The sequence below is a fragment of the Anomalospiza imberbis genome, chromosome 1, assembly GCF_031753505.1.
Source record: "Anomalospiza imberbis isolate Cuckoo-Finch-1a 21T00152 chromosome 1, ASM3175350v1, whole genome shotgun sequence".
In the NCBI taxonomy this organism is placed as follows: Eukaryota; Metazoa; Chordata; class Aves; order Passeriformes; family Viduidae; genus Anomalospiza; species Anomalospiza imberbis.
Window position 1 is genome coordinate 38,946,672 of NC_089681.1, and position 12,640 is coordinate 38,959,311.

Genomic DNA, 12,640 nt, shown 5'->3' on the forward strand with positions numbered 1-12,640 from the left:
GTAGAGTCCTACAAACACAATTTTATATTTATGCCTGCCATAGCATCATCAAACGTTAGCACTCACCACTTCAGCTGCTTCCACTGAGAAAGACTTTGAGCTGTTTAATGCACCTGATGCTGATCATTCCTGCCTGGAGCCATGGTGAAATGCATTCACCAGTCACTGCTTTATTTACTCCTGGGGCATTTTGCTAGAGGCATTCAATGGGCAGAGCATATTTCTTTTGAGATTAGAAATTACGTGAAATACTTATGAGTTAATATTTTTTTAGCTTTAAAATCCCTTTGCCTTGACTTTCTAGAGATTTGCTTCAGGGCTGGAGAAGAATGTTTCCAGGTGAACCTGATTTGGTTCTGACAGTTGTGACAGATGAAGTTCATTTGGGGGAGGGAGGGAAAATGGTGAAGGGAGGATAAAAGGCTTTGGAAGCTGGTTTTGAGTCCTTTCTGTCAGGGAAGCTTTCTGGTCTTCTGTCTTAGTAGCTGCCTGTTGTTTTTTCCTTCATATTATGCCATCACCTATTCCTCTTAATTGTTTTCTTTCTTTTGAGTATTCCCCCTCTGCGAATTTGCGCCCCTGCAGCAGCCCTTTAGTTATCCCTGGCAAAGACAGCAAAAGCTTTCTTGGGGGAGCTTCTTCAGCCAGGACTCATCGCTTGCCCTCACGCTTGTCCTGGTGCTCCATTGAATGGGAGCAGCTCTGCCTCCTGCAGCCCTTAGGATCTGGGGGCTTTGGCTCTGTCTACAAAGCCACCTACCATGGTGCAACGGTGGCTGTGAAGCAGGTGAAGAAGAGCAGCAAAAACCGGCTGGCGTCACGGCAGAGCTTCTGGGCTGAGCTGAACGTGGCCCAGCTCCAACACGATAATGTGGTACGTGTGGTGGCTGCCAGCACCTGTGCCCCAGCCAGCGAGAACAGCCTGGGCACCATCATCATGGAGTATGTGGGTAACATCACTCTGCACCATGTAATTTATGGCACTGGGGATGCATGGAGACAGGGGGAGGATGACGAAGAAGGATGTGGAAGGAAGGCCCTGTGCATGGAAGAGACTGTGTGCTACTCTTGTGACATCATGACAGGCTTAGCCTTTCTGCACTCACAGGACATTGTCCACTTGGACCTGAAGCCTGCAAATGTTTTCATCACTGAGCAGGGAGTGTGCAAGATTGGAGACTTTGGGTGCTCCCAGAAACTGGAGAAGGGCTCATCCCAGAGTGCCCGTGTTTGCCAGCAAGGGGGCACGTACACACACCGTGCCCCCGAGCTCCTCAAGGGGGAGAGGATCACTGCCAAAGCAGACATCTATTCATTTGCCATCACGCTCTGGCAGATGGTCACACGGGAGCAGCCGTACCTGGGCGAGCGGCAGCACGTGCTCTACGCCGTGGTCGCCTACAACTTGCGCCCTTCGCTGGCTGCCGAGGAGTTCCACGAGTCACCAGTGGGCCAGACACTGCACAGCATCATCAGCTGCTGCTGGAAGGCCAATGCAGAGGAGCGCCTGCGTGCAGACCAGCTGCTTCCCAGCCTCAGGGCCCTCAAGCAGAGCATCTAGGAAAACTCAGGACTCTTTACATTCCTTTTGTTGACTTTTCTTTCCCTCTACCCTTCCTCTGAACATAATTCATTTAGCCTCTGTGTGATCTGAAGGCTTTGTTGCTGTTTTTTGTACTTGAAAAAAAAAAAGCCCCACACTATTTTGATATAAGAATAGTATAAATAAAGAGATCTAATGAAACTGTGGGGTTTTACCCTGGAAGGGGATAGTGGCAAAGATGATGTTGGCAGACACAATTTTTTTCTGGTTGATGTGTTGTGTGCTGCCTTGCTTACTAGGAAATGTGATGTGCAGAAAAATTCTTGGTTGTAAGTAAGTGAAGTACAAACAAGGGTCTGCTTTTGGAAGGTTCTTTATGCATAATACCTTTTGGTATTTTTAAAATGTCAAATATGAGTAGTTCTTGACACCAGCTATAGTAGTGCATTTGAGCTTTTCCTGTTCATTTACCAAGGAATGAGTATGTATTACAAATCAGTGAATGCAGAAGAATAAATACAGTGTCAGTGGTCTATTTAACTTGTTCTTAGATGTACTTAATTTCAGTAAGTATGCTGCTTCTGATATGGAAAATGTGAACTACTCACATACTCCTTGAGTTAAAGAACCTTTTTGTCAGTAAGGCTACTAAGAGTAAGAAGTTACATTAACAACCTGTCCTTTTTATAAGATTTCCCTGCTACCAGTTGTGTCAGTAGCAGCTTGCTAGCTGGAGCACTGTAAATCTTGAAGCATTATAAGAAGATTTTGTGCAGAATAGAGTTTAAAAAAAGGGGACAAAAGAATGGTAAAGTGAGGATTATTTTGCTTTATAATGCATGGCTCAGTATTGGACAAGATACTGGAAGCACTGACAAGGAAGTTTGCTTACAGCAGTAATAATGTTCCTCTGCTGGTGCTCAAAGCATACACTATTGAACTATCCTGTGCACTGCTTATGTCTTATCTGCTATCTTTCCTAATCTGGTTGTAGTGTGTCTGGGAAAGGAAGTGCTGTAGGCAACGCTGAAGACAAAAAGCTCTGATCCCTGACTTATCAGAACTGATAATTGTACATCTGCACCCTTATCTGAAGCTGCCTGCTGTAGCTGATATTACCATTCTGCTCAAAGCCTCTGCTTCTTTTTAAGACGGGAGAAAGAGTGATGTTTCAGTCAAATTGTTTTTCTTCTTTACCCTTCCTCCCCCTTGCTTCCATTCTGGAAAAAAAAAAATCCCAAAGGAATCGAGCCAGTTTCCTGATTTCTGACACACATCTGTTCTTAGCTCCGTGAAATCCTGGAAATGAGCAACTATGCGAATTTGAGATGATTCTGTAGGTCTTTATGGTATTTGGGTTGGTAATTGAAATTAATGGTTTATAAAGCATATCTAAGCTTAACTATTTCTTGGTCTTCTGTCCCCCTTAAGTGGAAATAGAAAATTCTGGCTGGAATAAAAAACCCTGAAGTAAATTCTGGAAAATGTTTCCCATGTTTCTCTGTCAAAATAATTATGCTATAGAACCAGAACTTTTTTTTTTGTGTGTGTGTGTGTGAGTGTTGTATAACTTATTTAATAAAGAAGTTATTTCATAGAAGTTATCATAATAAATCAGTTACCTTTTGAAATGATTAGCTGAGGGCATGCAAGATAAAATTTTAGATAAAGCCATTAACATGCTTCACCTTGACATTAAGCAATAAAAAAATGTTTCTGCAGCTTTCAAAAGAATAAAAAATGGAATTAATTTTTTTTAGTAGTTCCTAAATGCTTGTGTTTATTCTTTTTGTGAGTCTAGGAAGCTTGCTGCTTATACTGCTAGAAACCTGTGGTTTTTTTGCTTAATGCTACTTTAGCATCAATGAGTGCTACTTGAGCCTCTGTGAAAAATCAAGAACCCTTCAAATTCTCTGTTGTACTTGACAGAAGGATACTGAATGGCCAAGGTCTACTCTTGAAGTATAATCAGCTCTGCAGATGTTCCTGTCAATTTTATGGAGTTCTCTTTTGGTAGTGTGAAAGAGAGCTCTGCACAGCACTCAGGATGTAGGCACACCATACTCTGCTGCCATAATGATGGTCTTTTTTATTAACATCAAAGGTTTGTTTTGGTTTTTGATTGCTAATGAGCTCTGAGTTAATACTAATCAAGAAATAGTTCAAGCCTAACAGCTCAGAATCCTTGGTTCTAAGTGGTGATGGTAAGTTTGTCTGTTCGCCTCACTTTACACCATTATACCTTGAATTTCTTTCTGCCAGTTTGTAGTTGGCCCTTGCAATTAAATCACTCCACCATCAGCAAATTTATCTTCTGGCTTCCCCTCTTGTTCTTCATTTCTGGATGTGCTGGGCAGCAGAGGATCCCCTGAAACACCACTGGGCACTTTCTCCTCCTGAGAGAACTGACAGTTTTACCCCCTGTGCCTATCTTTTGGCTTATCCAGCCCTGGGTTTTCTCTCCTAAATGTGACTGCTTAGTACCTTTCAAAAGTTTGTAGGGAAGGATTTTTCAAATACCTTTGGAAACCCTAAGGGAATATATCAATCAGTGCCTTATCAACATGCTGTCAGTGCTCCTAAAGAATTCAAATACAGTCCAACACAACTGTGAAGTGCAATTCTTCCAATGAAAGCAATATTGTCTTCTTCTAAACCAATCATGTCTATGTATCTGTTATTTCCCTTTAATATAGAATCTGCTAATGTATCTTGTACAGATGTCACTCATGTAATTAGGAAATTTATTTTTTAAAGACTTCCCTGGGATATGATCCTGGAGAGAAGGCCAACAACACCTGGTTGATTTTCAAGGATTGCTTTTTCCAAGCTCAATATTGGTCCATCCCCATGAGCAGGAAATCAGGTGAAGGTGATAGGATTCCTCCAAGGATAAACAAGCAGCTCCCGATTAAACTCAAGCACAAATAATAAATATGCAAGAGTTGAGAGACCAGTGTGGGGTCTGAAGCAAAGAAGATTTACTATTGGTACAGAAGGATCAGGTCAGGGAGCACTGAAACAGACAAGGCATAGAGAAGTTCATAGGCCCTGATGGGATCCATTCACAAATGCTGAGGGAGCTTGCCAATGTCATTGCTAGGCAACTCTTGGCTGTCTTTGGAAGGTCATGGTGCTCAGGAGAGAATTCTGAGGTCTGAAAGAAAACAAATGTAACTCCTGTCCGCAAGATGGCCAAGAAGGAGGATCTGGAAAACTTACAGTCAACCTAATCTAAATCCCTGGAAAATTGGTGGAACAAATGACCCTGGAAATCAGTGCCAAACATATGAAGGACAAAAAGTGATTGGAAGTAGTCATCAGGGATTTATGAAGAGGAAATCATGCTTGACCACCTTAGTTGCCTTTTGCCATGAGATTACTGGCTGCTGGAGGGCAGTGGTGGTTGCTCATCTAGACCTTAGGGAGTTTTTTTTTAGCACTGTTTAGCACATCCATTATATCCTCACAGAGAAACTGATGGAGTACTTACTAAATAGTGGAAACTGAAAACTAGCCGAGCTACGGGGCTCAGAGGGTTGTGATCAGTGACATGAAGTCCAGTGGGAGACCAGTCGTTAGTGGTGTATCCCAGAGATTGGCACTGAGCCCAGTGCAGGCTAACATCTGCATTAAAGGCTTGGATGATAGGATGGAGCACCCTCTACACGTTTGCAGGTGATACAGAACTGGACAGTCGATATCTTGGATGGTTGTGCTGTTGTTCAGAGACATTACCAAGCTGGATAAATCTGCCGATGGCGACCGGTGCAGGGAGCTGCAGCGTGTGGCCCGTGCACCAGGACGCACCCGGGGCCAACCGGCTGGGAAGGAGTTTTGCAGGAAGGACCTGGAGCTGCTGGCAAGCACCAAGTTGAACATGAGCGAGCAATGCACCCTTGCGGCAAAGGCGGCCAACAGCATCTGGGGTGCGCTCCAACGACTGCTGCCAGCTCTTCCAGAGCACTGCCAGAGGAGATTATTCCCCAGGGTTCACTCAGCCCTGCTGAGACATGGGGGGCAATGTGGTGGCCTCAGGGCTCTGCCGGAACAAGAAAGTCATGGATGGACTGGACCAGGAATGCAGCAAAGGGCCATTAAGTTGATCACAGGATTGGAACCTCTGCATGTGAGGAGAAACTGAGAGATGGGAGTGTTCAGTCTCGAAAAAGAAGGCTCAGGGGGATCCTACCAGTTTGTAGAAATACTGATGGGAGGCAGTAAAGATAGGGCCAGTGTCTTCTCAGTGCTGCTCAGTGGCAGGACAAGATGTAATGGACACATATATAAGGACAGGAAATCCCATTTAAATGCAAGAGAAAACATTTTTACTGTGCAAATGGTCAAACACTGGAGCAGGTTGTTCAGAAGGGTTGAGGAGTCCTCATCCTTGGAGATACTCAGAACCCATCTTAACATAGTACTGAACAGGCTGCTCTAGTTGACCCTGTTTTGGAGGGGGATGGACTAGACAGTCTCCAGAGGTCACTTCTAACCACTGAAGTTCTCCAATTATAATATTTATAGATGTTTAGATTTCATACATCTCCTGAGTTCTCCTACAAAAATCCTTCTAGCTTGAGCCTATTTTGTGTTTCCTTCAGGGACAACGTACATGCAAGGATCACTCTGCTTCTTAACAATGCCTTTTTTGTCTTGGGGAAGAAACAGGTTAAAATGTTTAGGTGGGGGTAGTCTTGATCTTGTTGTTGTTGTGTGGAGTTTTTTTTTCTTTTTTTCTTTTTTTTTTCTTTTAAAAACCTGACATCAATAGATCTGCCAGAGAGACTTGGCAGATTTCTTGTTCTTGATATTCTGAAAATAAAAAAATGATGGAGTTTATGTTAGTTCCTTGAAGGTTTTTTCCCCCTCTATTTTTATGTGTAATCCACCAGACTTTTATCCTTTTTGTTTTCTTCATCTGGACTTGTGGCAAACACATGGACCCAGCTTCAGGTTTTTAAAATATTCTTTCCTGCTCCTAAAGCTGGAATGATCTAATGAGTGTAGCTGCACTTTGCTCTTAACTTTGTCACACTTGCATACCTCCAAATGAACTGTTAGTAGAAGGCACATAATGCTAGCAGAGCAGTTGCAGACAACTGTGTCACAACTCTAAGGGGATTCTGTTCATCCAGATTTTTCCCTTTCTATAAACTCGTTTTGTCCTTTCTCTCTCTCCTCCCCCATACATACGTATGCAAAACAGCTCCAGATGGTTAGCAAGGCATGGTTATAAGTTATAAACCTTAAGGGCTATTTGTATCTAGTTTATTTATTCTCTTTGTTTCTGGAACTGATTGCCAGTAGTTTGATCAGCCTAAACAGAAGCTTTATTGATGTATTGCAGAAATTCAGATAATGCAAGTGTAAGTTTAGGAATGGTGGTACTGGAATGTCTTTGACAGCCAGGTATGCTCTATTCAAGGCATGGCTATCTGATGCTAAGAACATCAAATAAGAGTGTACCTCCTCAAATAAGAATCACCACTCATCTTGAGTGTGTTCTGGGGAAGGAAAAAAGCCTAATTTCTCCCAGGTGGTAAATGTAAAGGTCAGACCTTTCTGTTAAGATCAGATCAGATCTTAAGACCAGGTCAGACCTGTCTTACTATTAATCGAGTTTCACACTTTGATATAATTATTTTCCTTGGAAATTCAACTATTCTGGTGTATAGTTAAGTTTGTTTATTTGTTTGTTTTGAGGTTTGTTTTTAATGTGCTAAGTGCTGTTTCTGGACCGTGGGATGCCATGTCACAGTAGCCAGCTTCTCAAGGTGAGCTGCTTTTTGTTTTGTTTTATGTTCTCTGTCCCTAAGCAGCATGAGCTGCCTTTCAAACTTCCAGCTCTGCAGCACTGAGAACTAACTATTCAAAACTGGGTGGGTTAGCTCCTGCTCATAGCAGTCTGGGGTAACCACAGCCTGCATGGAAACCTCAGCTCTTTCTCTTTATTCTCCCAATACCTAACTACCAAACCTGGTTGCATTTCCTAATTTTGGAAAGTACATACAAAGAAGATACTGTAAAGTGCTTGCATTCTCATGGGTACTAACCAACAGCAGTAGCCCTGGATATATTATCCATATTAGAGTGTTTTATTTTGTGCTTTATTGGTTATACAGACAGTATTGTCCACTAAGGGAAAGCATTAGTTAAAAGTTCTAATTCTGGTCTTTTTTTCTTTTATTTTATAAAAAATTGCATTCACCATCCCAATCTTCCCTGACACATCTCCTTCCTCAAATGGGCACATGTGTAAAGCTTGACAGGATGCACTTAATGTATAAATGATTTTATGTAATTTTACCTAATTCAAACTGAATCCCCAGATAAGAGTCAATACTAATTAGTGCTGGAAGGGGTTTAGGTCAATTTTTTTTTTTTTTTTCATGCCTTAAAATGAGAAGCAACTTCTACATGCTATCCTGAGTTCTGCAAAGCACAACAATTATTTTAGCAGTCAAGTGATTACAAGAAAGACAAGAAAAGATGGCTAGAAGCATGGGAACAATGCAATTATAATAAACAGTTTCGAGGAAAAATGAGAAATAAGGAAAAGAAAAAGCATGGAAGCCTATGATGCTGTATTAATCTTCAATTACTATAGCTATTATTGAAGACTAAGTGTCTTTGGATCCCAAGTAGAAATATCCAGAGACATTTCATGATAGGTTTTAAAAGAAGTTAACATAAGATACAATGCTTGATGCTATGCTCTTTATTTGGCTTGTTCTGTTGTTTGCTCCTCCTTCTACTTTTTTTTTTTTTTTTATTATGCTTTATCTCAATTCAGAAAGAAAGAGATAACATCACTATTTTCAAACAACAAAAATACTACATAACTTGGAAGGGGGCTCATAGTCAATTCAGAAGGTAGGATGGGAAGCATGAAAACATAAGTCTGAAGAAGTATGAGTTGCTTCTGTATTCTGTGGTAAGATATACCACAGCAAAGAAAACAAAAACTGTTTTACACAATATACCACAAACATTTGTAAATTCAATGGGACTTAAGTGGATGCTTACTATTTGATTCGTGTATCAATTTTTGCAGTGTTAGTATCTGTGTACATAATTTCATCTATTAAAACAAACATGAATATAGGGATAGGAAATGGTTATTTTTAAAATTAACTGTACTTGGAATATTCTACTTTTACTTTGTTCTAGCTATTTATCTGCTGCAAATACCTTCATGCAGCGCTCAAAGAGGCTCTTTCTATGTTTCAGTTAACCCAGCTGCCAAATATTTGTCTGCCTGTCAAAGAAAAGCCTTAAAACCAGTTAAAGAAGGCAAATGGAACAAAAAAGTTTACTGGCATCTATCCCAGTCTGCCAGTAGCTAGGGATGCCATGGGACAATTTGACAGTAGAGGCACCACCACCCACCCCTGGACTTCTCTGAGCACGAGGCTGAGTTCTGCTGTCGACCCAGCCTGAAGTTCAATAGCCCAAGTGTTCAGCAGAGCAGGGAGGTGATTGCATTTGCCTTTGCAGGCCACCTGGGATAATAGGGCAATTCATAACTTAATAAATATTCTACTGCACGTGTGCCACGCTACAAAGAGCAAAGTAGGCTTCAAATTGGAAATGTAAATGTCCAGTTCCTTTTAAGTCACTCCCTCCACAAGGGCAGAAAGAAAACCAGTTTTATTTCCAAGCCATGTATTTTTCTCAACCACTTAAAAATGGTGAAAGGGTTTTGATTCAGATATGGCAGAAATGAAGTTGGACTCAGATGCAAGTATAGAAAGTTGCATCTGAACAGGGACTGTAAAAAAGCTGAATGTAAATAAGGGAACTGATAGGCTGGGGAGGCTGGATTTCTTTTAATAGTAGTTAATAGTATATATTACATAATAAAGTAAGTTTAGAGAGATACCATACACCTTTTCCAAATCCTTGTTTTTGTCTTATCCAATAGTTCCAATCAAATGGTTTACAGATAACACAAAAGCTACATGCAAAGCTTTTGAAGGAACGTATCACAGCACTAACATGCCAATAGATGAATGTCACACTGATTTCTCTTTGCTAAGAAGGTTACAGAATTCCAGACCTCCCCTAACGTTGTCAATCCTTATATAGCTTTTGGGAGTGAAATGATTGCTTTTAAATGTGTTCCATTAGAAAGGGGAAAATGAGATATTCCTGAAGTTTAATAAATCATTCTGGCCAACAGCTGACTTCCAGAGGAAAAAATTGTAGTTAGTAGTCTATTTTTAAAAATGTTTTCTTGGTTGCACTGTTTGTTTAAAAAGTTGTATATTAAATTGCAAACAGCATTTGAAAAAGTGTCATGATCATAAAAAATCTGCACTACCTGACTGATCACAGCAAAAGAGCCATTTGCCCAGGGAGACAAGGGCTGGAGGAGGCAAAGAGATAAGCCAGAGACAGGGCGAGAGGAGACACCCCAAAATCCGAACCTATTTGCTGCAACCCTTTCAGTCAGTGAAGCTCTCACTGAGAAGTAAGTTTATACTGGCGTGTGGCTTTCTGTGTTGTATGCTGGAGATACCTGCCCACCGGACTGTCAGGGACCTGCATGACTTAATTTAAGGTCTTGACCTAGTGCTTAACATCAGACAAGGCCACTGATTCAGTTTGGAGTGGTCACCTGTTTCCACCAGGTCCAAGTAGTCTCTTGGTTTGTTGAAAGAAGCATAGACTTATTCTTGCTCCCAGCCCCCAAAAACCCCAACTGCTCTTGAAAAAGTGTTTAATTTTAATGGCTCTGCAAGCCATTACCAGTGCTCAGAGTGCCTGAGAGGGTTTTAAAATTTCCTTTTCTTTATGATTGCACTAATTATGATTAGTTAGTGCTATATTTAAGTAGCACCAATGACTTAGCAATGTATGCTAGTACACAAGTAATGGTAGAGTTTTCATTGGAAAAGAAATTTCCTTTATATACAGAAGATTTTTAAGAATAAAAAACTCCATTTTTTGTATCAAAGGTGTGTTACTGCTTTTGCTTTTTTTTTCCCTAGGAAAAATGAAAAATAATTCCTAGGTATTAGCATAAGTATTTATTCCTGCCAGAAAAAAGGGATTGGCTCTACCTCACACCAGGAATATTTCACAAGAGTGTATGAGAATCAGTTATTCCTCTGAACAGGTAAGGGACTCCCAAAAAGGAAATACACCTGTAGCAGTGTGGTAAGGGGCTATTGGTAGGATGAAGTGGCTGCTGGATGCTCTCAGAAAAAACTTCCAACAGTCATAATTATTGAAACAGTATTTTTAATAATTTCATATATAAACTAAAAACCCAAGGTCATAATGCTGAAAAAATGACAAGTATTTCTGATTTTTTTTCAGGGAATATAGGTACCATACTCAAACCCACCTTCTATGTTTACCACAATACTTAATTTTATTTGCCTAAAAATTGAATGCTTGACCATACCCCTAATAAATCTTAATACTATCTTTTCCTCAGTTTTAAACCTGTAGGAAATACTGTTTCCCTTGATCTGGAAGACCTGTTGCTGGGGATTTCACTGTGCACAGATGCAGGAATGTAGGATGTGCAATCATTTGCACATTAGTGCACATTAATTTACATATAGTTGGTCTTATGTTATTTAAGCTATTACTGCAGGGGAAAAATATTCTTCTATTTTATATAATTTCCTAAGGGAAAAATATAGCAAACTATATTCCACATTTACAACCACATTTTGTAGAGTGGTGTGAAAGGCCATGCACAAGGCCCATTTTCATGAAGTAGGAACTTCTGGCACACATTTAGGTGAAAGATAATTTTAATAGACTTGCTGTAATCTCGTAGTAAGATGTTCTCTTAAACAAAACTTCTGGGCTTCCTATGAATGGTATTTCAAACTCTATGGCTGTTGCTCCTGCCCTGCTACTGCAACCTCATAACTTCCATGCAGTAAACTGCAGCTGCCACTTTGCCACATTAGCCTTGTGGAGAAGTTAGTAAATCCTTTGAAACCAAAACTTCTTCGTATTTGATGCCTCTTGGATCACTTTCATGTTATGTTGTGGATCTGACCAGCTGTTCTGAGCAATCACAGTGTGATGATTTCCTCAGTGGCTACTAACTCCTGTTTCTAAAGCACATCTTTAACACCACAGTATGTCCTTTAGTTCCAGGTCCTAAGTTCTATGTTACTATTCCTGTCTCTGTCAGGTTTTGAGTAATTTAGCTTGGCTAGTTCACAGAGGGTCAGGTCACAACAGGAGAAGTATTGCTGGATTGGCTTTAATCTTTCTTTCCAGATGCCAGGGTTGGGAAGGGCACCTCAAGTCCCAGAGAAGGCTGACACCTGGATGTAATCTAGATAAAATTGCAAGTTGCAACTAATATCCAGCTCTAATAGTCCTGTAACATCAAGGTGGAAGTCACCCATTGCTTTGAGTCTCTTCATCATCTGTGCATTTGCTAAATTTTGTGCTTGCAAACACTCACCATCTGAAAACTCGTTGGATCAAGAGTATCACAAAAGGACACTAGTCCTAAAGAGATGAGGAAAAACTTTTCACAAACAAAAAAATGCAAACATGAGGGAGAGATACATTCCATACCAAGAGAAATTTTTCTTCTAGTCATAAGGCAGTGTGAGGCCAGAACCATTCCTTAAATTATCCCTGTTCCATGAGAGAGAAGCAGCACAAGCACCGTGAAACAATTCCCTACTACTCTGTCTCGCCAGAGAATTACATTAGATTAAACTGGCCTTTGGATGAAAAAGATCAGTGACTTCATAACCGGGCTCTAAAACACATGGGCAAACATGTATATGGGCTACATATACTGTTAAACAGAATTAAACACCATTTTTTCCCTCCAGGACAGACATCCAACCATGCTAATACCCTGTGGCTGGCAGCTTCCCACAAAGTCTTTGCAGGAGGCAGACATGAGGAGGAAAGACAATTCCAAAGTCTTTCATAGCACAGTCTTGTGAGAGTTTGTATGCACCAGTATGTGCCACCCATTCCTAAACACTGTCAGTACAAAGCATCCATAGAGAAGCCAGTGAGGTAAGAGCAGCAAAACAACCTGTGTTCTGGAAGCAGTTTCCAATTCTGGTGTTAAAACAGCTTTTTCTGTTCAATGAG

General features: G+C 40.8%; 1 protein-coding gene across 1 annotated transcript; it reads left to right on the plus strand.

Moving 5' to 3' along the window:
- The first annotated feature begins 410 nt into the window (after positions 1-410).
- MOS (MOS proto-oncogene, serine/threonine kinase) lies at positions 411-3,018 on the plus strand. The gene has a single exon (XM_068188570.1). It carries the CDS (start codon positions 512-514, stop codon positions 1,559-1,561), a length of 1,050 nt encoding a protein of 349 aa, XP_068044671.1. The 5' UTR covers positions 411-511; the 3' UTR covers positions 1,562-3,018.
- The last annotated feature ends 9,622 nt before the right edge of the window (positions 3,019-12,640 follow it).

Excerpts from the sequence above, each read along its gene's own strand:
- MOS (XM_068188570.1), top strand. The coding sequence starts at position 512 with ATGCCATCACCTATTCCTCTTAATTGTTTTCTTTCTTTTGAGTATTCC.